General features: G+C 42.6%; 1 protein-coding gene across 4 annotated transcripts in view; it reads right to left on the bottom strand.

The window, feature by feature from the left end:
* Positions 1 to 467: 467 nt before the first annotated feature.
* MAPKAPK3 (MAPK activated protein kinase 3) overlaps positions 468 to 26,675 on the bottom strand; it is a 97,286-nt gene continuing 71,078 nt past the window's right edge. For all 4 annotated transcript variants that reach the window (XM_039482519.1, XM_039482517.1, XM_039482518.1 and 1 more), the window contains exons 3-11: positions 19,518 to 19,657; positions 18,356 to 18,420; positions 15,915 to 15,994; positions 9,345 to 9,471; positions 7,788 to 7,863; positions 7,427 to 7,551; positions 5,847 to 5,932; positions 3,244 to 3,324; positions 468 to 2,306 (exon numbers count right to left, since the gene is read on the bottom strand). In XM_039482519.1, the coding sequence (XP_039338453.1) occupies positions 2,148 to 2,306; positions 3,244 to 3,324; positions 5,847 to 5,932; positions 7,427 to 7,551; positions 7,788 to 7,863; positions 9,345 to 9,471; positions 15,915 to 15,994; positions 18,356 to 18,420; positions 19,518 to 19,657 (939 nt within the window). In that variant the 3' untranslated portion in view covers positions 468 to 2,147. The remainder of the gene's footprint in view (positions 2,307 to 3,243; positions 3,325 to 5,846; positions 5,933 to 7,426; positions 7,552 to 7,787; positions 7,864 to 9,344; positions 9,472 to 15,914; positions 15,995 to 18,355; positions 18,421 to 19,517; positions 19,658 to 26,675) is intronic.

Below are 26,675 nucleotides of genomic sequence, written 5' to 3' on the forward strand. Positions count from 1 at the left end.
ACCCTTCAGTGCTTTCATTTACACAGAGATTTATATTTTAAAAACAAAGCTTTGCTAGCAAAAAGATGTTCAGATACGCTGGCCAGCCTTTGAGTGCAGGTGGTATTTTTCCTTTTTAAACTTTTCCTTTCCTGCCAAAATCCTCAAAGATGACTGTACCTGGTACTATATCCAGGGCCGGCTCCAGAGTTTTTGCCGCCCCAAGTGGTGAGGTGGGGCGGGGGAAGCCACGACTGGAGCTCTACCGCTGCCACTTCATCTTTTGGCAGCAATTCGGCGGCAGGTCCTTCCCTCTGAGAGGGACTGAGGGACACGCTGCTGAATTGCCGCTGAAGAGCTGGACGTGCTGCCCCTTTCCGTTGGCCACCCCAAGCACCTGCTTGCTGCGTTGGTGCCTAGAGCCGGTCCTGACTGTATCATGAAACCACACAACATTTCAATGAAAACAGGGACTACTGTAGTGCTGGAAATGCTGGAACATCATGATTTATTAAAATAATTTTGTAAAACCCTAAGATTACACCAAAAAAAGTGGACGGTTTGTAGGGATAGCCAGTGCTTCCTATATGGGACCACAGCCCATCTGTAAGGTCAAAGCATCAAGCAAATCTTCAGTGGAGAGGTAACAAGTTCAGTGTGGCTTTCAGATAGATTGGAAGATCCAGACCCTGTCTGGCATGATTGCTTTGCTTCCTACACACTGTTGTCCTCTTGTCTGACCCTTTCAGCCCCTCATTTCCCAGGTTACAATGTGTTTATTTTCACCAATGGAAGCACTTAATTTCACATTAAAAACTCTCAACATTCTTGCTGATATTTTGTTCGCCTCAAATAAAACCTGTAATGAAGTAAGAGGAAACAATCTGAACATAAAGTAAAAGAACAAATTAACAAACCACAGCTAGAATACCATGAAACAGAAGTTTGAGTTAGGAAAAAAAGACAATGGGTGCATATCCATATTGGGACTCTGGATCGAGCAGTATTGCTGACATAGGTTTACACTTGCTAGTGTCAGAATGGGTCAAGATACTCCCCAAGGTTTAAAGTTTGCTTGTTAAAGCACAGAAGGTAAAACCTAACAGAAATAAGCACCTTACATCAGGCATAAGGCCTGCATGTAATAGACTGGATGAAGTCAGCCAATGGGATTTCCTACAGAGAACAACCCTTTCCATTTCTTTGTGGACTTCAGACGCCTCTCTTTAGAGCAGAGGTGTGTATATGATAGTTATCCAGGTGTGTTTATTGAAGGTTCACAGACTCAGAAGGATTAATGACATGTTCTGAGTCCTAATTAAAAACAAACAGCTTTATGTAAAATACTGCCATAGATTTTAAAAACAAAAAACACAAGAGAGGGATATGCCAATAGAACAGACACGGCATCATTGTAACTGTAGAAAATGAACAAACTACTGAATTAGAAAAGTGCTACAAAACCTGAATTTCACATAAGACTAAGGATCTGTGTGAATAAGGAAATGCAAGAAGAAACCCTTATTCCATCCATTAGCTGCAAAGGAAGGTTTTCCCAAACCAAGGACAGTGGTTCCCTGTTCAGCTGATAATGTGCAGCTGTAGGAGTTAAACCTGGAAAACACACACTGTTCTAACCAATGCTAGCATGAGCTGCGATTCTGATGCGCCAGCAACACCAAGAGTTGACACTGTGCTGCTTGTGTGAAGAAGGCAGTGATGTTTCACTCCATTCCCCGTGCCAGAACTCTTGAACCTCTCCTACCAGAACACTTTGGTCTTCCCCTTCACAAGCTTAAAATCACAGTAGAAGTCACTCTCACAGGCTGTAGTTAAAACCTTTGTGCATCAGTATCCTAAGACTTGATCTCCTGTACCCTCTGCTGCCCCAAAACAGCTAAAGCTGTGTCAAAATTCCACAATTTCTGGTACTGCTTGGTACTCCTGGCAAAATGCAAAAATCATATGACAAGAACAAATCCCCCTTAAAAAGCAAAGCCCAGAAAAAGTTCTAGAATGATGTAGTCTTTAACACTTCCCCCCTTTGCAGGCCAGGTTCCTCTTTTTCTCAGGCCAGCCCCTTTGTGGTATAGGGTGAGCTGACTATTCATTTTTATTTGTTCCTTTTAATTTTAACCCTCAAGTCCTCAGTCTCCTCTCCTTTATTCTCATTGGTTGTTACATCCTGGGGCTGCGGAGGAGGTGCCTGCCTGTTTCTGTTTCTTGCGGCGTTTGTTCAGGAGGCGGTTGTTGGATGTTTTCAAATCTTTGATTTTCACTTGGTCGTAGTCCACTCTCATGGTAGCCAAAGCACTTGTCATCTCTTCCTGAAACCACATTGAACAATTGTGAAACTCAGACATAGGCAAGACAGCCATTCCATCCTACTGATGAGTGACTGTCTGACAGAATGGAGCCCTGTTGTAGGTTATATTATAATCAATAATAAATTAGACCTTTCTGTTGCCTGGGAGAGAGACAAAATGTTATCACTTGCTAACAAGGTAAGGAAGCAAAAATCTTACTCTCACTCAATGTAGGCTGCCTATGTGAGTGTCAATGAATTTTGCAAACAGAAAATAGTTCAAATTTACAAGAGAATGCACCAGACTAGTGGTCAAGTGGTCAGAGAACATCCAAGAGGCCTGAACAAAATACATACAATCAAATAGAGACATGGGACTGAAAAATCATAAATGAAACTATCATCTCAATCCCTTTAATAACATTTTATGAGAGTCTTGGCCTTGCCTTAACTCATTTCGCAGACAAAACTCCGTCTTAATGTAGTTTAAAAGTTAAGAGAATGTATGACTAATTTAGGTTAAAATACATTACAGGGATGTTTCAATTATCCCAAACCCAAACATCATAAAATACAGTTAACCTTAAAAGAAATGCAAATATGTTAAGATATGGAAACAGAGTTAGAGAATCCAAACAACCTTAAGTCTGCCCTATAATGACAATGTAATAACCATACAGTTGTGGTCAATGCACAACAGTGTTTGGAGTCCCAGATTAGATTAAAATAATTTTTTTAAAAGACAAATTAGATCTTTTTCACTCTTTTTCCTCGTGGTGTCTCAGGGCAGAGTTAAGGTTGTTTGGGTGCCCATAATGTGTATTTCCATACATTAATATATTTGGATTTCTTTCATTCCATGCAAAGAAAGGCCTCTCCACCCCTTCTCAAACCCCATTCTGGGAAGAATCTCCAATAACCACAAAACTAATAATTCATGCAGCTGTTCTTTGGCTGACCTTCACTTCATCCCAATGGTCTTTATCCTCTTGCAGGACCCGTGCAGTATGAAGAGGGGTTGGCGGTACCACCATTGATTTCTAAGGAGAGAAATAAAACCAGAAAGAAGCATGAATGTATGTTAGGCAGAAGACCTATCTAAGCTACTAAATGGCCTCCCATTACCTTAGAATCTGAGTGCCCAACAATCAAATGCATTTATCCTGTAAGGTAAAGAAGTACTATTATCCCCCTAAAATATCACCAAAGCGAAGAGGATGTAGAAGCCACAGTCTGGAATTTCATTTGTTTTTTATTCTTTTCTAGGTTTTTTTTTTAAACCATATATCGTGTATTCTTATTATACTTTGTTTTTAACAACTGTTCTTTCATTAAGTATCCCATTCAAAGCAGTTCATTATTTTTCTTCTAGCATTTGTGATAGGGGAAATTTCATTCTGCACATATAGTACTACTGGCTATGATCTCATCAGACCTTAAATGTAGGGAGGGATACAGTAGTACTCCCATAGGTAACCTTTCAGGAAAAGTAAGGTCTGCATGAATTGGCAGGTGGAAACACAAATCAAATGTTTGGAACAGGTGACTGGGAATTCGGTCACTTGAGCTCTATTCTCAGCTCTGCTCAGTATTTGCAGTGTGATGCTGGGCAAATAACCAAGCTACTTTGTGCCTCAGTTTCCCCATCAGTAAAATGAGAACAATGATACTGACCTCCTTTTGTAAAGCACTTTGATATCTACTGATGAAAAGTGCTATATACGAGTGAGGGATTATTATTCATCCAAATGTAAAATAGGTACACAATAACTCACAGGAAAAGGTTGGGAGGCTCAATTAATGGCTGAAAATAATTGAGATCCTTGGCTGAAGGGTGCTACAGAAGAGCAATGTATAGTTTTATTATCTTGAGTAAGTACACATTCAGTGCCTCAACAACTGTTTTGCTTGAGGTGCTCTTTCAGATAAGACTTAAGACTGAGGTCCGTGATCTCTTGTCAAGAAAGGTTTTGTAGATCTTTTTGGTAGAGTGGGGTTGTTAGCTCAATTTCCTTGCTAAATTCCAGCTGAGCAATGACATTTTGCCTGTCTACAGCTCACACTGTAGATTCAGTTGGGCACAGAATTCTCCTGCTGTTGCATTCCATACCAAAGCAAGCTGCATTTCAGCAAAGGGTGAAGAGATCTCTGTACGTTTATATTGTAGTAGTGCCTAAAGGCCACCCAGGTCAGGGTGCCATAAAATTAAATCCTGCTCTAGCTAATATGGCAAGAGGAAGCCAAAAGCACGGCTGATGCCTTCTCTGAAAAAAGTCTCCTGCTGACCAAGGCATGATTTGTTAAGGATAGGCTAGGGAGGAGGGAATGGAAAACTGGCAGCATGGAGTGCATTTTAGTTTCTCTGAGCAGGAGCTGAGTGTGCCCCCACCTGCTGACAGTTACTGTTTGCCGACTGCCACTTCCATACCAACTGACTGGAGGACAACATGCTCCTCCTAAATGACAAACCACATCCTCCTGCACCTGAGATGCATGGGCTGCAATGATAATGCCCTCATCCATGCTTCAAACACAAAATGAGGACACCCAGCTGATTCACAGGGGGCTAATAAGGCTACATTCCTTCATGTTTGTAAAGGGCTTTGAGATCTTCAGATGAAAGGCATTGCAGAAGTGCAGACTTATCTTCAGCAATGAATACAATAAAATAAGACACAATATGAAGTTATGTTGCTGTTTGTGTCTCTTCCTCCTGGGGTGAGCATAGACAGGGAAGTTCCTTAGAACCGCCATCCCTGGGAGAAAGGATTGTGCATTGTAAGCATTCTGTTTCCTTTGGGTTTGTTTTCATGGGAGTGAGAACCAAGCTCCGTGTTAGGCATGAACATCGAAAACTTATAACATTCTCAGTGACACCTACAGAGCAGAGATTGCATCCTAAAAGCCTCTGTGCTTGACTCATCCCGATAGCACCTTGGAACCCTAGCAGGAATTTGCTTCCTGCTTGAGATAATAAATATTACTTTATGAAACAGAGGCATCTGCTCAGATACTTGGGAGGAAAAAAAAAGTGACAAAGCAAGACTTGAACTGGTTTCCTCAACACCATCATGTATACCAGTCTCTGTTGTTTTCTCATAGGTTACAGTGCATAAATCCTTCCCCTTTCCCAGGCATCTATGCCAAGGATGAGAATTCCCTTAGCGTGAGGCTCTGAATTCATATCAACATAGCTAAGCCTGGGACTTCTAATAATAGCTCTTCATAAGTTCTGCAACAATGAAGTACCATGGCTTTTTTTAAAGGGAGGAGGGTGGTGCATGCTACAGTCAGTAGCAACTCCTGGCTGAGAGCAGGTAGGGATGTACTTAGTTCTTGCTCACAAGAATTGTAAAGTGTGTCCTCTGGTACCACAATGAGGAACTGTCTCTTTGCAGACAGGTGTCCTTTTACAGAGAGCACATTGGGTAGAGTCTTTGCTAATTAACAAAGAGTAATAACAACAACAATGCTCCCCCTTCCTGTGCCAGGCAGAGCAGCATTTCAGGCTCTGCAGGTAAGAATCCATCCCTCTCCTTTGTAAAAATCACACAGGACTCACATTAATCCAAGGATGATTCATAAACTGAGAAATCGTCATTCTCTCAGTCGGGTCTGTCTTAAGCAAGTGACGAATCAGCTGCTTGGCTGAAAGACAAGGACCAACATAGCACACTGTATTCAGCTATATCCAGCACAATCTTCAGAACAAGAATTAAGAAGGGTAATTGTATACAGCTCAAGACAGCTACCTGTGTCTACTCTCATGTTGAAAAGCAGAGGAGATGGGAGAGACAGAGAGAGAGAACATACGTACATGTACACACAAACACACGCACACAGGAAAGGTAGTAGGAAGAGGAGACGAGGGTTAGGGATTCTATGAGCCAGTCTACACCCTGAAACTAACCTGTTGCTGACTACAGGTATCAGAAGTGGGTCCCGCTGGACCAGTGTTGAAAACCGTACACCTTGGCTGTTGTCTAACAGAGGGTTTTCTGTAGCTCTACGTCAACATAATATCTAAACCTTTAATGACCTTGGCATATACCAGACAAAATTGTTCTCAGCACTGTTGACGTATCTTTCTTTCTGTAATCAGTTTTGTCCCATCCATACTAGCAGTTAAACAGTTTTCAGCACTGGTTCAAGGGGACCCAGTGCTGAATTTGGTTTGTAGAGAGGGCTGAATACGTTCAAATTAGGAGGGAACTACCCTCAATCACATCCATATGAAAACAAGTTTTCCAAATAAATTACTTCTCTCCACCTTCCTCTAGCATTTTAATAACTGCTGTCCTGAGAGAGGATAGGAACAGAATCCAGGGGAGAATGAGCATTCACCCAGGGACATACAACTGATGCATTGTCCTTCACATTAAATGTGCAGTGGCCCACTCTGCATGCACATCCATGAGATCCCATAATGGGCAGCTGTGTACCACATCTCACAGTGTGACACAGTGATGATATCTGGTTTCACTCAATAAGTAAAAATTAAAGGGTGTTATCACAGCATAACCCACTTCTTTTCTAACAAGCCATTCTATCATTAGAAGTATGATCAGAAGCTGCTGAACTTATTTCCCTGACACTTGGTTTGGCAAGTGAGTATAGGTGGTCTAGGAAACTGGTGTAGTAACAGAGAATCAGAACCTTCCACTTCTAGCACACTGATTTTAATTCATCCAGGTCACCACTCAACAGCTGACGTTGGTCACTAGTTTAGCTGAAATAGATTGTTGACATCAGTCTAATACCTGGATGATAAGTGTCCACATCACAAAATTTATTTTGAGAAGTTGGCAGTATCAATAAGGAGGCCAATGTCTGAGTTCTCCCCTGCAGCTCACCTTGCACCACACTGTTACCTGTTCTATAGTTTAAGGTCTTCAGTTTCCAGGGATGTTTAACACCTCTCACCAGCACTAAGTGCCCTTTAATAAAAGTTTTCTGTTATTTACGTTCCACACTGCTCAGGAAATGCATCAATCCCTAGCCCTTCCCTGTATCATTTTATAAAGTCTTGATTTAAAGGACATCACAAAAGAAAGACTCCTTAGAAACAGTCTGAAATGTAAACACCATCTCACCAGCCAGTGTGTATGTGTGAGCAACAGAGACACAGGCTAGTTCAATTACCTTCTTCTGATACTTCAGACCATTCTGGATTGGGAAACCCATATTGCCCCATCCGAATTCTCCTTTTCATCCCTGGGGAAATGGCTTGTCCGGTGTTGGAGTAAAATGGAGGAAACCCACACAGGCTGTAAGAGAGGTGCATGGAATGGTTATAACGAGGAAATCCCCACATTCCTTTGTCCCATATAAAGTTATACAGCCTATGATTCTTCCAAAGATGGGATGAGTAAAATCCCAGTGACTAGTCCATTACTTAGTGCAATGGTATCTGGGATGGAGGTAGGCAAGACATATGGGTCGAGAGTCTGCTAATAGCTGGCCTACCCTTGTTTATTCATCTGTCCCCATATCTCATACTTACAGAATATATGTGATGACACCAAGAGACCACATGTCACATGATTTGTCATATTTCTCAGGACCGAGGACTTCCGGGGCTGAGGATGGGAAAAATCAGAAACAGTTGATTGCCAGATATTTTCCTCACCTCTAAACAGCAAGAAGCAGTATAAAATGACAACAAAGATATGTTGCAGGAAAAAATAAACGATTGGTATCACTAGGTAATCTTTTCTATTTACAAACTGCTGTGTGATCTCTATGGAGCTCCAAATGTGTGGGTGTCAATCTGAAAAACTGCACAATTCCTCATTGGCAAATCTCTGCTCAGGAGAAGTCCTGAGCTAAAGTAGCAGAGGGTGCTGCAGCTGAGGACTTTATGGGGAGCCAGGATTGGAATAACCGGGAGTGCATATTGCAGACATTGGAACTGAAGTGCAATGACAGAGCTATGTGGGGAAGTCTTGCACAGCCCCTGCCTGGATTGTGGTTGGCTCCAGCCAGAATTATTATACTCCACTGCATCTAATTCTTACAAAAGTACAAAAATGAGAAAAAAAGATATCAGGGGCTCGGGAGATGGGGAAAATTGTTTTTTTCTTAGGCGAACCAAATTGTTTTTAGGTTTGCTTAGCAAGAAAAAGGTTCTCTGAGTATATGAGAAATTCTTGCTGGTTTATAGAGGTATGGAAAGGGAAAAGTCAGCCTGTTCATGTGCAAATATATAGGACATTAAAATATGTGGATATGAATTCCTTTAACATGTCAGTGTGCTGATCCTACACATGGTGGGTACAGCCCAATGTTGTTTTCCTAGTGCTGTTTTTCTTTACATGGTTTTTGCAATTATCACTTGTGTTTTGCCCCACCCCCCATGAAGATACTTACCCCATTAAAAACATCAAAAAGGCTTTCATCTGTATAGCAAAGGGAACCAGCTCTGCCAAAATGGTGAAGGCTTTTTATTATCCCTTCTCATCCCCAAAGAGGTGTTATGAGTGCAAACTGACTCAGCCATACAAAAGGGAGAGTGACTTTTCATCCTATCTTGAGGAAATCACTGTCCTAAAGATTGCAGTGGGTGTACCCTAGAATTAGTACAAGTACAGTGTAATGAGACATTCAGTACATTGGTACACACTGCTGGATGCAAGGAAGGCAATATTTCAGCCAAGACTAAATTTTGTCCTTGGATTACCAATTCTTCCATTTTCCTAGTTTAAAAATGCACCTTTATAGTTGGGGGAATAATCAATCACCCTGTTTTCTCCCATCATGTTTTTATGCTAAGCGAAGTTTTGCAAGAAAACATCCAATGGTTGTGAAGGCTGGGTTCGGATTATGGATTTAATCACATCAACCCACAGTGAAAAAGCCAACATTGCTTCTGTGTAGCCAAGTTTGCCATTACATTTTCTCTCTCCTTCCCACACAGAAGGGCTTGAACTCTGTGATGGGACTAGGTTAGTGTCCAAGTATGACCTCAATTAAAATTCTGGGTTCCTCCTTTTCATCTCTGAGGTCTCCAGGCTCGCTGGGATGATTAGACATGTGGAGGAGGGCCTCCCAGAAGACTCACCCACATAATAAGGAGTGTAACAGGGCGTCTGCAGTGCATTCTGTACAGTGGTCTCTTTGGCAAACCCAAAGTCTGTGAGCTTGAGTACTGCATTCTTTTCTTTGGATGTGTAAAGTAGGTTTTCAGGCTGCAATGGCACCAAGAGAAAAGGTAATTGCAACAACACAGAAGAAGGGTCTCAAAATAAATTCTATTGGGCTATACTCCTAATTCATCCACGCGGCCACCCATTACCAACCATGAACTGCTGCACTCACTCTCCTCACTTCTGCACCCAGATTTAGGATCATTCCCCTTCCACAGTAGGCAGCATCTTTGCCTAGAGCAGGCATCAAAATCCTTCCCAACCCAATAATCACAGAAAAATGGGCTCAGTCCTGCACCCACTGGAGTCAATGACAAAATTCCCATTGACTTCAATGGGTGTAGGACCATGCTTTCTATGAATTCCTCTTTAGAACATTACACTTTGGGGGATTATTCTTTCTGACCTACATGGCATCTAATCTGATTAAGATATCGGTCCATGCTTTGTGTTTCCATGAGGCATTCAGGCAGTAGGAGCTAAAAACCAGGGTACCGGTAACAGCTCCATCTTAAGAACCGGATCCATGGCCAGTGTCTGACACTACTCTATTAAAACCAGCACAAAGATACAGCTTTTCCCCCAAAACTGAACTAATTCTGTCCTTGCAATCTGTGTACTAGCACCCTTGCACAGTGCACTCTGAGAGAAGAGGAAGGTTCTTAAGCACTGAGTCAAAGGGCACTGGGAGTTAAAGTATTAGTAAGCAAGGACTTTATTTAACTTCACTGGGAGGGAGAAGAAAACACTCTGAAATTACAGTTCTGTACACAGATATGCCCTCTTCCACACTGGGGCTATTAGGATGGAAGAAACATGTTTTGAGGAAGGACTTGAAGGAGGAGGGAATTGAGGGATGGCTAACCAGTTTGTACCATTTCTGCATTAACCTGCTGTGCATATGGCACGTGTTGTGTAGCCAGCCAGCATCTAGTTCTCATGCTTATGTTTGGCAGTGGCACAAACTCAGCTCCGCCAAAGTACATGGAATGTAGTCTCTTAACTTGTAAATCATCCTCCAAGTCCCTCTTTAAAACACACTCCTTCCATGAGCCCTACAAACTCTAGTCCTCCTTTCAACTAAATGTGAACAGAAATAGATGCTAGAAAACACACACACACAAATGAATAAGTTGTGGAATGGGAATAGGACAGGTGCTAACCCCCACCACTAAATCAATTGTTCTTTGTTACATCCCATCCCTCAATTGTACATTGAGTATTTAGATTGTACACTCTTTGGGGGCACTGGTCTTGTCTTTATTTTTGCTAAGCACACTATAAACACTATGTAAATACAGTAATTTAATAGCAAAAGCCTGCCAGATCTCCCCCACTAAATAGGCTGGAAAATATTAACTAGTACCTTAAATCAGTTCTGCATGGTAGTGTTAAATGAGCTCTCCCTACTCCTCCTGATTCTGAACTCAGCAATAACATTAAGAATATTTGAAAAGTTGCATTTACATCTTGACTGCCTCAGAGCTGAGTTTGCAAGAGCTGTGAGCAGTGCCACTGCCATAACAAATGGGTGCCAACCATAAAACACATCCTACGTATAAAGTGGGCTCGCACAGAAATGGTACAAGTGTGTCAAATGTCTATTTCAGGACAGGCTGTATCTCCTCTGCTGAATGGGACTGAGGCATTATCAGTGATGCTGAGGAACACTAAATAGCCAGGGGTATAGTTCTACATGGCCTTATGGAGAGGATAGCTGAGTGCACCAACACCTGTCTTGCAAGTGTGTATACTGTATGCAGGCCAGGCATTCTTGCTTCTCTGGAATAGCCTGAGGTTCTTACCACTGTTCTAAATCAGGATCTGAAATCCAGACCTGCTTTCCGGAATGATTCTCTTCAGTATTGTGCCACAAATAATTACCAGGTACTAGCATCTTCCAACATCATCCTCTTTTTCATTAGCTATTTTAAAACATTCTTGGAGAGAGAGCCAACTTAAGAAATATTCAGACGGGACTGCACTTTTTTTTTTTACCTGCTGTTGTTACAACACCTCAGATTGCTAATGAAAAGTGATTAGATTTAAAAAATCATAGAACCATAGTAATGTAGGACTGGAAGGGACCTATGTTAGCAACAAGAAGAAAGTCAAGGAAAGTGTGGGCCCCTTACTGAATGAGGGAGGCAATCTAGTGACAGAGGATGTGGAAAACGCTAATGTACTCAATGCTTTTTTTGCCTCTGTCTTCAAAAACAAGGTCAGCTCCCAGACCACTGCACTGGGAAGCAAAGCATGGGGAGGTGACCAGCCCTCTGTGGAGAAACAAGTGGTTCAGGACTATTTAGAAAAGCTGGATGAGCACGAGTCCATGGGGCCAGATGCACTGCATCCGAGGGTGCTAAAGGAGTTGGCAGATGTGATTGCAGAGCCATTGGCCATTATGAAACTCAAGGCGATCAGGGGAGGTTCCGGATGACTGGAAAAAGGCTAATGTAGTGCCCATCTTTAAAAAAGGGAAGGAGGAGGATCTGGAGAACTATAGGCCAGTCAGCCTCACCTCAGTTCCTGGAAAAATCATGGAGCAGGTCCTCAAGGAATCAATTCTGAAGCACTTAGAGAAAAGTGATCAGGAACAGTCAGTGTGGATTCACCTAGGGCAAGTCATGCCTGACTAACCTAATTGCCTTCTATGATGAGATAACTGGCTCAGTGGATGTGTTATTCCTTGACTTTAGCAAAGCTTTTGCTACGGTCTCCCACAGTATTCTTGCCAGCAAGTTAAAGAAGTATGGGCTGGATGAATGGACTATAAGTTGGATAGAAAGCTGGCTAGATCATCGGGCTCAGCAGGTAGTGATCAATGGCTCCATGTCTAGTTGGAAGTTGGTATCAAGCGGAGTGCCCCAAGGGTCGGTCCTAGGGTCGGTTTTTTCAGTATCTTCATTAATGATCTGGAGGATGGCGTGGACTGCACCCTCAGCAAGTTTGCAGATGACACTAGACTGGGAGGAGTGGTAGATATGCCGGAGGGTAGGGATAGGATAAAGAGGGACCTAGACAAATTAAAGGATTGGGCCAAAATAAATTTGATGAGGTTCAACAAGGATAAGTGCAGAGTCCTGCACTTAGGACGGAAGAATCCCATGCACTGCTATAGACTAGGGACCGAATGGCTAGGCAGTAGTTCTGCAGAAAAGGACCTAGGGGTTACAGTGGACAAGAAGTTGGATATGAGTCGACAGTGTGCCCTTGTTGACAAGAAGGCTAACAGCATTTTGGGCTGTATAAGTAGGAGCATTGCCAGCAGATCAAGGGACGTGATCATTCCCTTCTATTTGACATTGGTGAGGCCTCATCTGGAGAACTGTGTCCAGTTTTGGGCCCCACACTACAAGAAGGATGTGGAAAAATTGGAAAGAGTCCAGCGGAGGGCAACAAAAATGATTAGGGGGCTGGAGCACATGACTTATGAGGAGAGGCTGAGGGAACTGGGATTGTTTAGTCTACAGAAGAGAAGAATGATGTGGGATTTGATAGCTGCTTTCAACTACCTGAAAGAGGATGGATGTAGACTGTTCTCAGTGGTAGCAGATGACAGAACAAGGAGTAATGGTCTCAAGTTGCAGTGGGGGAGGTTTAGATTGGATATTAGGAAAAACTTTTTCACTAGAAGGGTGGTGAAGCACTGGAATGGGTTACTTGGGGAGGTGGTCGAATCTCCTTCCTTAGAGGTTTTTAAGGTCAGGCTTGACAAAGCCCTGGCTGGGATGATTTAGTTCGGGATTGGTCCTGCTTTGAGAAGGGGGTTGGACTAGATGACCTCCTGAGGTCCCTTCCAACCCTGATATTCTATGATTCTTGAGAGGTCCTCTAGTCCAGTCCGCACACCCTGAAGCAGGACCAAGCATAACATCCTAGACAATCCCTGACAGTTGTTTGTCTTACCTGTTCTCAAAAACCTCCAGTGACATGAATTCCACAGCCTCCCTTGGGAACCCATCCCAATACTCAACTATCCTTACAGATAGAAAAGTTTTCCTAATATCTAACCTAAATCTCCCTTACTGAAGATTAAGTCCATTACTTCTTGGCCTACCTTCAGTGGATATAAAGAACCATTGATTACCGTCCTTTTTATAACATTACTTAACATATCTGAAGATTTATCAGGTTCCCCTCAGTCTTCTTTTCTCAGGACAAAACATACCCAGTTATTTTAACATTTCCTCATAGGTTAGTTTCTTAAACCTTTTAACATTTTTGTTGCTCTCCTCTAGATTCTCTCCAATTTGTCTACATCTTTCCTAAAGTGTGGTGCCCAAAACTGGATACAATATTCAGCTGGAGTGTCACCTCTGCTGAATAGAACAAGACAATCAGCTCCCTTGTCTTACATATAATACTCCTGTTAATATACCCCAGAATATTAGCCTTTTTTTATAATTGCATCATATTGATGAGTCATATTCAATTTGTGATCCACTGTAACCCAAGATCTTTTTCAGCTGTACTGTGTCTAGCAGTTTTTCCCCATTTTGTAGTTGCACATTTGATTTTTCCTTCCTAAGTTTAGTACTTTGTCTGAAATCAACAAGATGAAATTCAATAAAAGACCAATTCTGCAATCTGTCAAGGTCATTTTGAATTCTAATCCTGTCCTCAAAAGTGCTTGCAACCCTCCCAGTTTGGTATCAGCTGTACATTTTTTGAGTACGATCTTTCAACCAGTTGTGCACCCACTTTATAGTGTGGGCCACATTTTCCTAGTTTGCTTATGAGAATGTCATGTGGGACTGTGTCAAAAGCCTTATTAAAATCAAGATGTATCACAACTACTGCTTTCCCCTGTCTCGTAGGTCAGTAACCCTGTCAAAGAAGGAAATTAGGTTGGCTTGGCATGATTTGTTCTTCACAAATCTATATTTGCTACTAGTTAGCACCTTATTATTCTCTAGTTGTTTCTAAACTGATTGTTTACTAATTTGTTCCGGTATCTTTCCAGGTATCAAAGTTAAGCTGACTGGTTATAATTCCCCAGCTCCTCTTTGTTCCCCTTTTTAAAGATTTGTCCTTCTCCAGTCCTCTCAGAACTCATGGAGGATGGGTGAGGTCCCAAAGATAATCGCTAATGGTTCTCAGATTGCTTCAGCAAGTTCATTAAGTACCTTAGGGTGAATTTCATCAGGCCTTGCCAACTTGAATACATCTTAAATATCTAAATATCTTCTTTAACCTATTTTTTTCCTATTCTGGCTTGTGTCCTTCCCCCTTGTTGTTAATATTAATTATGTTAAGCATCTGGTCACATTGAAACCTTTTTTTTAGTGACGACTAAAACAAAACAAAACACCCCGATCTTTCTTGATGTCTTCCATCATTAGCTCTCTTTTCCCACTAAGTAGTGTACCCGTGCTTTCCTTCATCTTTTTCTTTCTCCTAATGTATTTATAAAACCTCTTATTGTCTTTTATATTCCTTGCTTGATGTAACTCATTTCGCACCTTAGCCTTTTTGATTTTGTCCCTACACATTTGCACTGTTCTTTTGTATTCATCCTTAGCAATTTGTCCATGTTTCTCTGTAGGATTCCTTTTTGATTTTCAGGTCATTAAAGAAGCCAAACTGATTTCTTGCTAGTCCTATTATCTTTTCTTCACAACAGGATAGTTTACCGTTGTGCCTTTAATATTGTCACTGAGAAATTGCCAGCTCTTCTGAATTCTTTTTTCCTTAGAATTTTCTTCCCTTGGGACCTTACCTACTAGTTCTGAGTTTTCTGAAGTCTGCTTTTTTAAAGGCCATTGTCCTTATTCCGCTGCTCTCATTCCTTCCTTTCCTTAGAATCATGAAATCGGTCATTTCATGATCAACCCAAGTTGCCTTCCTCCTTTGCAACCAATACCTCCCTGTTAGTCAGGATCAAGTCTAAGATTAATTTCTCTTCCCCATCCCCAGTTTGTTTATTTTGTGTGGAATTGGTTTCACACTTTCCTCTACACAGGCAGTTTCTCCTTTTTCTGTGGTCTTTTTGAAAACATAAAATAGGAAAATATGATTCTGAAACCACAAAAACTGACAAGGGGACTTCAGGTATGGGTGCAGTGTCTGAAACAACTTAATACATTTTTTTCAATTAACTTGACTTCAAGTTGAATGTCTCTTTAATATCAGTTATGACTACCTAGATCTGTGTTGAATATGTAACTGAAAACAACTGGCTTTGGTATCGGTGGGTATTCAGACCCTGAACTGATTGGGCATGACAGATCCTCCCAATACTGGCGTGAAACAGGTACACTTTGGTTACTTTACTGCAGGGGTGCTGGAAAAATTTGTACAGTGAGGGTGCTGAGAGCCATTGAACAAAACTGTAAACCCTGTATATAATGGAAACCACTTCAAGCCAGGGGGTGCAGCAGCACCCCTACTTCCAGCACCTATGCTTTACTGTACTCATGTTATATAAATCAGCATCATCCACTTGTTTTCAGTTTAACTTTTCTCCCCTGCACAGGCCTCACCTTGACATCTCTATGGGCAATGTTCATTGCATGCAGATACTGGATGGCTGTTCCGATGTCTCTCATTATCTCAGAGGCCTCTATAAATATAATTTTAGAGAAAGGTCATATTAACATTCCCACTGTAGCGCAGAGACATGCTTGGGAATGTTTCTGAGTTACATCCAGCTTGTCTGTATACAGGGCTAGCGTCAAAGCTGGAAAACCTAAAATTAGCCTCAACAGCTGTGTTTTTGTTTTGAAGGCAATCATACCCCACAATCCCCCCCTGGCAGCTCAGCCATTCTCATGAGCAGGCACAGTAACTTAAATAGTTGAGACTCCTGCTCTGTGTGTACTTGTAAATTAATGCTCTGCTGTGCTCATCAGAACAGAGTATTAAGGGCATAACAGAGTGATGGAGCAATGCGCAAGATCATGAAGAAAGTGCCCCTGGGTATATTTTTGGGTTGCCCAGCAGAGAAGTTTAACTAACAGTGCGCACCTACTTCTGGAGGGGCTAAAAGTTCTTTTAGCATCAGGTCAACATCATAATAAAATAATACCATGGTAGGTTACATTTTTGGTCCTCATCAGCCTTAACAGTGTCTCCTCATATAAAAATAAAAGTAAATTAACCATTTTATCCAGCAAAGCCTATCCTAGTATATTTTGTCACCAATTTATTTTGATGTCTAATTTCTGCACTTGATACATACTCCAGTAGGAAATTCTAGTGGCCAGTGAGCTGTCTTTCCCCCCAGCAACAGATTTCATGATATGCAGCCTGGAAGAGTTCATCGACTTGCGGCAGCCAGAAGAGCTTTATGTGGGAGGTCATTTCAGAGAAAGAAGGTTGTGGCCTCCCCCGGCTCTGTGTGCTGAGCAGTTATTGTTGAGCAAGTGCTGGTTTTGGCTTCAACCCCCTAAGGTACCTTACCTGCAGGCTCTCTCTCATTTTCTCTGTTCCCACTGTTATGGATCAACACTATCTTAAATCCACAAGTCTACAGAAATATCTACATTATCCAAAATTGTCTGAATTAACAGAGGTCAGAGTTAATATCTTTAACTTGGCCGTTTGTTTCCTGCACAGGTAGGAGCAAAACTAAAGTGATGCTCTCAGCTTCAGAGGCTGAGGGGAAAAGCCAAGATTATTGTACTGTACCCAGGAAAACCTAGTTTATATAGACCCATCTGGATATAAAGCAAGTCTCCTGCTTTGGCTGGAATATCCAGGTCTGGACTGATACAGAGATGCTTTTGCTTGAGAGCATAAACTGTGCCCTGTCAGGCAGGAACAATCAAAGGGAGGAAAAATGCATCCCATTTGGAAGCTGTGAGGCTAAAAGCTTGCATACCCTTCTCCCTTACTACCTAGGCCTTGAGCACTGGGAAGCTATCTGCTAGGTGGGTGGAGAGTGGAAGATCAGTGGATCTTGGGAGGTCCCTCAAAGAAAGAGGGATATTAATTTCTCAGCGCCTGTTGCGCAAGTGGAGTATTTTTCTCTTGTAGTCCCCAAAGGTTTGTGAATGGGTATCTGGGAGAAAACACACTAAGTATACAATGCATAAAAGTCATGTTGTTATCAGGGTAGAATCATGTCTTGTATCTGACAGAATTACACAGAACACTCCTTAGAACTGCATCCAGTTCATGTGCTCCACATGAGTCACTCATGCCTCTTGAGGGATTCGTCATAGACTAGAGATTAGCATAGGAAACTGGGAATCAAAAAACCTGGCCTCTATACCAACCTTGCACAACGGTCACGATAATTTACAATCCAGGTATAAATTCCACTCACCTACCCATTTTGCGAGGACAATAATGAAACAACTCTAATAATATTTTACTCTTCAGTAAAAATAAGCCACTTCTCCTGCAGAGAGTGGGCAACTAGAATTTTGCAGTCATGTGCATTTATGGTACTGTCCAAATAATAAGTAATAATGATAATTAATAAACAACAAGGCTGTTGTGTTCCAGGCTCTCTCACTGATTCACTGTGACACCTTAAACAAGTCATGTAGCCTTTCTGTACAAAGTATTTGTTATAATCATTTATTCACAACACAGCTGAACACAACTGATGCTACTAAAGGGAGGGACTGCATGTCAGGATGGGGGTACACTGGCAGAGCTGTGTGAGGACCAGGAATCAGAACAGCAGTGGCTCCTGCAGTTTAGTACTGAAGTGTATAGGCAGATGTGTGTCAGGAAGTTTTCATCTAGCTTTCCACATTATGCCTAAATCTAGCCAATTCTGGTAGCTTCTCATTTTCTTAAGCTCTGACATTAAATTGTTTTAAAGATAAAAAATAGAAATGTAAAACATCAGGAAACAAAACTGAACCCAATAAAGTTCCTGCAAAAACTATGCAAACATTTTCCATTTATTTTGGGTAGGGAGGGAGGGTGAAGGAAATAAAACCTTACCAACTTTCTCATGACATTCTACCTTTCTCTGTGAAAGCTTGGTCTCCTCGCTCCTGGATCCTACTGAATAGCTCCCCTCCCTCCATGCTGAAACAGAGAACACATACAAAACAAACTCAGGGGGACGAACAAAAGAAAATCTCCACCAGACTGTGCATCATCTTGTGTGCATGGACCTGCAGCAACTGTGGTTTTATGTAAGTTAGGTAAACTGCCTGCCTTGCTAAATAATCTGTAATATAATAATAACCTTGCTAAATAATCTGTTCCTGATAGGTCCAGTGCAGATTGCTGTCCTGCTCTACCATTAAATTAAAAAAAAACAACCCCAGGAGTTTTGAGGCTTGTGATTTAATATGTAGTGAGGCATTTCCCAGAAAACAGAATCACTGACATTGGTAACGTGCCACACATCTCTGCTGGGGGATGAGAAATGACAGGTTAGATGCTGGTTCAGAAGGCTGATAGCAATCTTGTGGTCTTACTGCATTGCTAAAAAGTTCTTTAAGGTTTGGGGATGAGGAAAACAACCCAAGCAAGCAAGCAAATAAGGAACTGATAAGAGAATTTAAATGTCCCTCCTCCCACAAGGAAGACAACATTGCAACAGTGGCACCAAGAGAGTAAGAACATAAGAAAGGCCGTACCGGGTCAGACCAAAGGTCCATCTAGCCCAGTATCTGTCTACCGACAGTGGCCAATGCCAGGTGCCCCTAAGGGAGTGAACCTAACAGGCAATGATCAAGTGATCTCTCTCCTGCCATCCATCTCCATCCTCTGACGAAGAGTAGGGGACAGTGGGAAGAATTAGGGTTAAGTAATAGCCTGAGGGGAGCCAAACAACCTTATAAGGACAGTCAGCCCCCATGAGAATGTATCGAGGAAAGTGACAGATGCATGTTTGAATATATGTATTAATTACACCCACGTTTCCATAAAGATACTTTTCTCTGAGTGCAAAGGAAGGTTAGTTTCATGATTAGTCTTCTTGTTCCTCCCACAGACAGGCTGCTTGGAGCAGCTGCAGGTTTCCCCATAAATCCTATAAAAAGAGAGACATGCACTAGGCTACTGCATGGCAAGACTGTGCAGCCAGGACTGCTCCCAGCTCTTACATCTAGAGGTCACATTCCCTCTACTCTCCAGAATATGGATCAGGTGGAAGGGACTTCCCTGGTTCGTACCATTCCATGACGATGAGGAGGCATCTTTTCCCCTGATGTATGTTCTCATACACATTCAGAATGTGGACAATATGGGGACACCCTGACGCCTTCCAGTGATGATCCACCTCCTGTCGTGCTTTTGGGCTGTCATACAGGAGCTGTAAGGAGACAGGAGAGAGCAATGCTATCAGTTCAAGCCAGGGGTTCTCAAACTATGGGGCAGGCCTCCCAAGGGAGACATGGGAATGTGTCATGGCAGGTGCAAGCTGTGTGCTCCCCCCTCCCACCGCGCTTTAAGAGCTCTGTCAGCCCCAGGCAGCCAGAGCTTGTGCAGAAGGGCCAATGTGGGGATAAACAGGACAGCCATAGCCCCCGGGCTTTCCTCCCCGCCCCCCAATCCCTCACCGGGATGCGGTGGGGCTCCAGCTGTCAGCCTCAGGGTAGCAGTAGCAGCACAGAAGTAAGGGGTAATGGGGCGCTAAGTCCGCTGTGAAAAGTGATATTGATGAATGTCACTTTTCACATTGCCTCCCTTACTTCTGTGCTGCTACTGGCATGGCACTGCCTTCATAGCTGGCTGGCAGTATATGTACTTGTGGGAGAGGGGCATAAACAACTATAGACAAAAAGAAGGGGGGCCTGATCAAATAAGTTTGAGAACCACTGGTCTAAGCTATTCTGCTTCAATCTAGTACCTAGGGTTCAAAGGGCAGTTGCACTCAAGACTGTGGCAGGAATCCTCTTTGGCTGTCCTCTCAGCCCATAGGATGCTAGCCCATCCTGAGATGGTTTATGCTATCAGGACTGACAAGCTTCCTGGACTAGTGGGAAGGCTATAGAGGGCTATTGTTCCTTGGAGAAAAAAGGGTCTGTGGGTGCAAGGAGGAGGGCGGCATAGGGATTCCTAGATGGAGGCAGTCCTACCCTACCCACTTCTTGCTAGGAACATTCCCTTCCTCACTGGCTTGCATGGGATCCTAACGCTGCCACACATGTAGAGAAGCAGGTCTGCTCAGAGGAGCAGCTGTGGGAAGGGAATTCTTGACATGGAGCCCAGAAGAGGCACCATGCAGAGAGGCTGGCCAGCCAGTGAAGTTGGACAGGTGGGGAAAGAATGTGACACTGTTCACCTGTTGGAGGAAGTGGGGGCAACAGAGGGGCAGGAGGTGGTCTCGTGTAGCTGGCAGGGATTACAGCATTAGCATCTAATAGCAGCGAGAGGCTAGCACTGCTCTTGGCCTTCTCCATAATAGAAGCAACTGATAGTGTGAATGAAGTAGGAGGCCCCAGCTGTCCAGACGATTTTGAAAGCAACTCTTCCTCCCCACTCCAGCCACCATGGAGCCTGAAAAAGTCAAGGTGCACTACAGGGCCCTAAAATGTAGTGAGATTTTAAACGTGTGCAGTGACTGTGTATATAGTCTTCTGTTTGTGAGTATGCTCCTTGAGTATTAACAAACCTCTAATGTTCCCAGGATTGCTGGCTAGATACTCATTCTTCTCTATTATATTCAGAGACATATAATATTATAACCCCCTCAGTAGGTAGGTTAGGTTAGAGATTAGCTTTTCTGATCATAGGGAGCTCTGTACAACAAGAAACATATTCCCTCCCTCCCCAAAAATTATTCTGAGCAGCACAAGAGCTTTCTGATATTACCATTCCAATTATTCATCTGCCAGAAAACACCATGACTCAAAATGAACTGTGCCAGCCAGATCCGATGCCCAGTGTTCTGCATGAAACACAATTGTATACTGGCAGGCAGGAGACCTGAGTTCTATTCTAGACTCTTGTCATAACTATAAAGGGAAGGGTAACAACCCTCCTATATACAATTCTGTAAAATCCCTCCTGGCCAGAGGCACCAAAATCCTTTTACCTGTAAAGGGTTAAGAAGCTCAGGTAACCTGGCTGACACCTGACCCAAAGGACCATTAAGGGGACTTTCAAATCTTGGGAGGGGGGGAGGCTTTTGTTTGTGCTCTTTACTTTGGTGGTGTTCGCTCTTGGGACTAAGAGGGACCAGACATCAATCCATGTTCTCCAAACCTTTCTGAACAAGTCTCTCATATTTCAAACTTGTAAGTAACAACCAGGCAAGGCGTGTTGGTTTTATCTTTGTTTTCTCAACTTGTAAATGTTCCTTTGCTAGAGGGAGGTTTATCCCTGTTTGGCTGTGCTTTGAAACTAAGGCTAGAGGGGGTTCCTCTGGGCTCTTTGAATCTGATTACCCTGTAAAGTTATTTCCATCCTGATTTTACAAGATGGTTTTTACATTTTCTTTTTTAATAAAATCCTTCTTTTAAGAACCTGATTGATTTTTCATTGTTTTAAGATCCAAGGGTTTTGGATCTGTGTTCACCAGGACTAATTGGTGAGGGTATAAACTCAAGGCTACCCAGGAAAAGGGGTGTAAGGACTTGGGCGAGGGGAAGGAATTAGTCTCAAATCTGCCCAGGAAAGGGTGGAGGGGTTAGGGACTTGGGAAATATTTGGGGGAAGGCAGAGTTCCAAGTGGCTCTACCCTAAGATTTGGAACACGCTTGGTGGTGGCAGTTTACTGTTAATCTAAGATGGTAAATAAGTTTAGGGGGTCTTTCATGCAGGTCCCTACATCTGTACCCTAAAGTTCAGTGGGGAAGGAACCCTGACAACTCTTCTACTGACCTGTTGTATGACGTGGGGCAAGTCACTTCACTTGGGCTTGTCTACACTGGGGCATCCAGGAAAATTAATCTGAATTAATTAAAGGTGCATTTGAAGTGGATTAGTGAAACTCCTGCATTAAATTGTTATGCGAACACCCTTATTCAGAACTGAAGTGGCTTTAATTCTGTTTACCTTGATTCACTTCCAAAGTGAATTAAGCTAAACTGAATTAAGACCACTGTTTTTGAATAACAGCATCCACACAGGGATTTAATGCAATTTGATTAATTCACTTCAAATTCATACCTTTAGTTAATTTGGATTAACTTTACTGGATATCCCCGTATAGGATATCAGTTGTGACTTCTCTTCCACTCCTTCCCTCTGTTTTGTCTATTTTGACATTGTAAACTCTTTAGGACAAGAACTGTCTCATACAGTGTATCAGTACAGTGACTAGCACAATGGGTTCTTGATATTGGTTGATGCATCTCAGTGCTAATATAATAGTAGTATTAACAGAACTGGAGAAATAATGAAACTGACTCTCCACACATTACTGTCAAATGCACAAAGTAAAAAAAGGGAAAAAAATAATTTTCTCTAATTTCTTTCAGTTACTGGGGCCTTAGGAGTTAAGTATAGCAATAGTAGGTGAAATATTTTCAGAGAATTTGGCAACATCGTTATCACTGGCTTTATGAGGCCAAAGTCTGCCTCATGTCTCATTCGTTTATTATATTAGATTTCATTCAAAACGGAACTGAAGATACTTGTTGAGAACAAGTATCAGTATGTATTCTGTCACTGGTACATTAGGTGCTTAGAGAAAGAAGCATGGTCTAAAGGTTGGAGCAAGGAAATGATAGCAGCAGTTCTGGTTTCTTTTCCAGCCTCTGATACAGACTCTCCATGTGACACTGGGCCAGCCATTTACTCTCTGTGCTTCAGTTCCCCCTTCTGTAAAATGGGGGCAGCAATACAAAATTACTTCATAGGGCCTTATTATGCTTAAATCAATTAAATATTTGTGAAGTACTTTGAGATCCTTAGATGACAGGTGCCACCGCCTCTTTCTCCCTGGCAGCAGCCCCTGTTCCGGATGCAGGGAGGAGGAAGACATCGGAGTGACTATGGTGTTTATACATTACCTGGGGATTCCCCCAGGCCGGAGCCATTAGGAAATCTTCATGCTCCTGGAGGCGGTGGAAAGCTGTCTCAGTGCAGCTGAAGATGAGACCCACAGTCTCTTCCATGGACCTGCCTCCTCTTTAGTTAAATGGCCAGGGATCCCACTGACTGGGAGTAGATGGGTCACTACAAAAAGTACTTTTCCCTCTCTTAATATTCACCCCTTCTTGTCAACTGTTGAGAATAGGCCACTTCCACCTTAATTGAATTGGCCTTATTAGTACTGACCCCTCACTTGGTAAGGCAACTCCCATCTTTTCAGGTGCTCTCTCTCTCTCTCTATATATATATATTGCTTACTGTATTTTTCACTCCATGCATCTGATGAAGTGGGTTTTAGCCCACAAAAGCTTATGCCCAAATAAATGTGTTAGTCTCTAAGGTGCCACAAAAGACGCCTCATTGTTTTTGCTGATAGAGACTAACATGGCTACCACTCTGAAATTTGCCTCTCACTGGAGTTCTTAGAAGGCTATTTCCTGTATAGATCAGATGATTAAGGTGTGAGAGTTCCTGCCACCCTTCCCTTTTACACAACGCTCAATCAATGAAAGTTCAATTAGCAAATGCAGATACAGTGTAATTTCCTAGTCTCTTTTTTTTTCAACAGAAATGATCAAAAGACATTTCACAGAGCAAGGCTAGAGCAGGCATTCTGAGACAGGGCTCAATTTTTTTTAAACACATAATTGCTAGCCAGAGGTAGACACAAAAGATGACAAGCAAGGCCGAGGGGCAATGCCCTTTGGAGAAGCTCAGTCTTGCCTCCACCACCAGCTACTGGAATAGGAATGTGTGCTAGAATTTCTACCAGAACCCTGGCCTTGGTCCTGTCATATACACTGAACCTCTACCTCTCCCCCAGAGCCTTCCTGGCTGCTGCAAAAAGCTGAGGGGAGGACAAGGAAATAGGGTTCTATTACTTTAGACCTCTCCTAACCTCCGTTTTTGGGTCTTCCCATGAAGAACTCTGGTTCTTGTTTCAGCTGCCTCTCTGAACCAACAGCATGAAAAAAACAACATGATGCTTCAGTTTCCTTGATATTTTCAGAGTTCTGAAAATCATCAGTGAAACTGATTTCCAGTCTTACCAGTTTCGCTTTGCTGTTGGTTTGGCAAGCTATTAGCAGCAGGAGGACCAGTGCCATCTTTCTACAGACTCAGGAAGATGACAAAGCTCCAGTTTACACTTAGTGCAAATTTGGAAAATGTTCTTTGCACCCATAAGAGCTAAAATCCTAATAGTGGTTTTAAATGACAGCCTAAATTTTGCAGAAATTGTTTGTAGGCCCTGCACTCATCAAGGAAAGTTTCCCTCTTGGCACAGGTGAGTGGCTTTTCCAAGTACCATTCCAAGGTATGATAAGGGCATCTCATTTTACATTTGAAACCAAAGGTTAATTTAATTTTTGTAGTACTCTTACCAGTAAAGATTTGACTGTGAAGAGTTAATATAAATCAAACCACCACTGAAATGTGAATCAAGTCCTCACATTTCTGCTCTCGATTTTTGTGTGTGCTCTCTCCCTCTCCCACTCTCTCCAGCTGTCATCTTGACATTACCATAGTCAAGTCTGGCACTAGGGAGCACACCTGGGCTGTTGGCCAGAAGCGAAGAAAGGAGGAGGTGCAGCAATCGTTTTATGTCAAAGTGCCTGCCAAAAGCCTTTTTTAGAGGGTGAGGGTTAAACTCTGGAAAATATCCTTTGTATTTATTTGGTACACAGATACCAAAAATAAGCCCTTTGCATACTATATACAGGTACAAACATATGCACCATTTTGTGCAATTAATGGTAGTAATGGAATCTGTGGGCTGGTGCAGTAGGAAACTGAGCATGGTGTGCTGTCCTCTGACAACTGTGTGATTTCCCATCGATGTACACCAAGAACTACTAAGTGATTGGTGTGTAACATTTCCATGGAAGGTGATTTTACTATTTCATCTCATTTCTGGGGCTTAAGGATACTGTTACATTGCAAAAACTCATATCAGCAATGAGACTCTGTGCCTGGGTCAACTGATTGGGACTCACACTAAAGGTCTAAAAATAGCAGTGTAGATGTTCCCACTCGGGCTGGAACCTGGGCTTTGAGACCCTCCTCCCTCACCAGGTTTTGGAGGCCAGGCTCCAGACTGAAGTCGAACTCATAGCATGAGCCCAAGTCAACTGAGAGTGGCTGTGGGTCTTGTTTTGCAGGGTAGACATATCCATTGACATTGTCCCTCTATAATAGATTAAGAAAAATCATCCTCTTTTTCAAGTCCCTGTGATTCCAACAAGTTCTGAGACTTGTGTTAGACCTCTAGCAGACTCACTGACTACTACTTTAGGCATCTGCACTTGAATTTAGCTGTCTCACTAACATCTGATTTTACAAGTGGTCCTCTCTAGGTTCACTCATTTACTCCCATTCCCAGCACCTAGTCTCTCCTGCAAACAGAAACTAAGTGTCCTCACCTTTCTGTTGTTCATTTCAGTCAGAGATAGGGCTGTAAGATTAGTAGAGATGGGCCTGAATTAAATGTCCAGTTATGTATGATTAATGCAGCTTTTACTTGTCCCTTTCCTCTTCCCCCACCCACAAAATGTCTCTACCACCATGGTTTTGGACCACATGTTGTCTTGCAGTCAATTCCTTATTTCTACACTTACTCTATAAAGGCAGATCTGGATGGTCTAATGCATAATGAATGTGAACATGCTGAGGAGACCACTTGTGTGCCATTAGAGTGGAAAGAGAGAAGGACACTGAATCAACCATAAAGGTTTTTAAACAAGATGATTGCACCTCAATTTCAGCAAAGGCAGTTCTGATAGCTTTACTTCACTGGTTGTTAAATCATATTTTTATTAATTCAGGAAACCTTAAAAAGGCCTTTGCAAAGACTGTGAATTCTGGTGACTAAAAGGTGCATCAGGGGAAGGGAATGGAGGAGAGCCCATTGATTAATGCCATTCAATAAGAGATACCGCACTGTCTTTCTCTAAGTGCTGTAATTCCCCAAAGAGGATCATGTTTTGCATTTTGCTTTATTGCTTGCTCTTAACATTAACAGCTTTTTGACCTTGAAAACAGAAAACTCTATGGGGAAGCTCAGGTATCAGTGAGATGCTGTTTCACTTACTATTTTTCCAAGACACTTCTAAACTGGAGAGGGGGTGGGGAACAGACAGTGATAGGCAAGGCTGCGAGTTTGTCACAGAGGTCACTGATTCCGTGACTTTCTGGGACCTCTGCAGCGGCCAGTGCGGCTGGCCCACGGGCCACCTGACCACCTCCGGCAGCCTCCGGGCCAGCTGCACCAGCTGCTGCTGGGGCAGTCTCAA

This window comes from Mauremys reevesii, linkage group 7, assembly GCF_016161935.1.
Source record: "Mauremys reevesii isolate NIE-2019 linkage group 7, ASM1616193v1, whole genome shotgun sequence".
NCBI lineage: Eukaryota > Metazoa > Chordata > Testudines > Geoemydidae > Mauremys > Mauremys reevesii.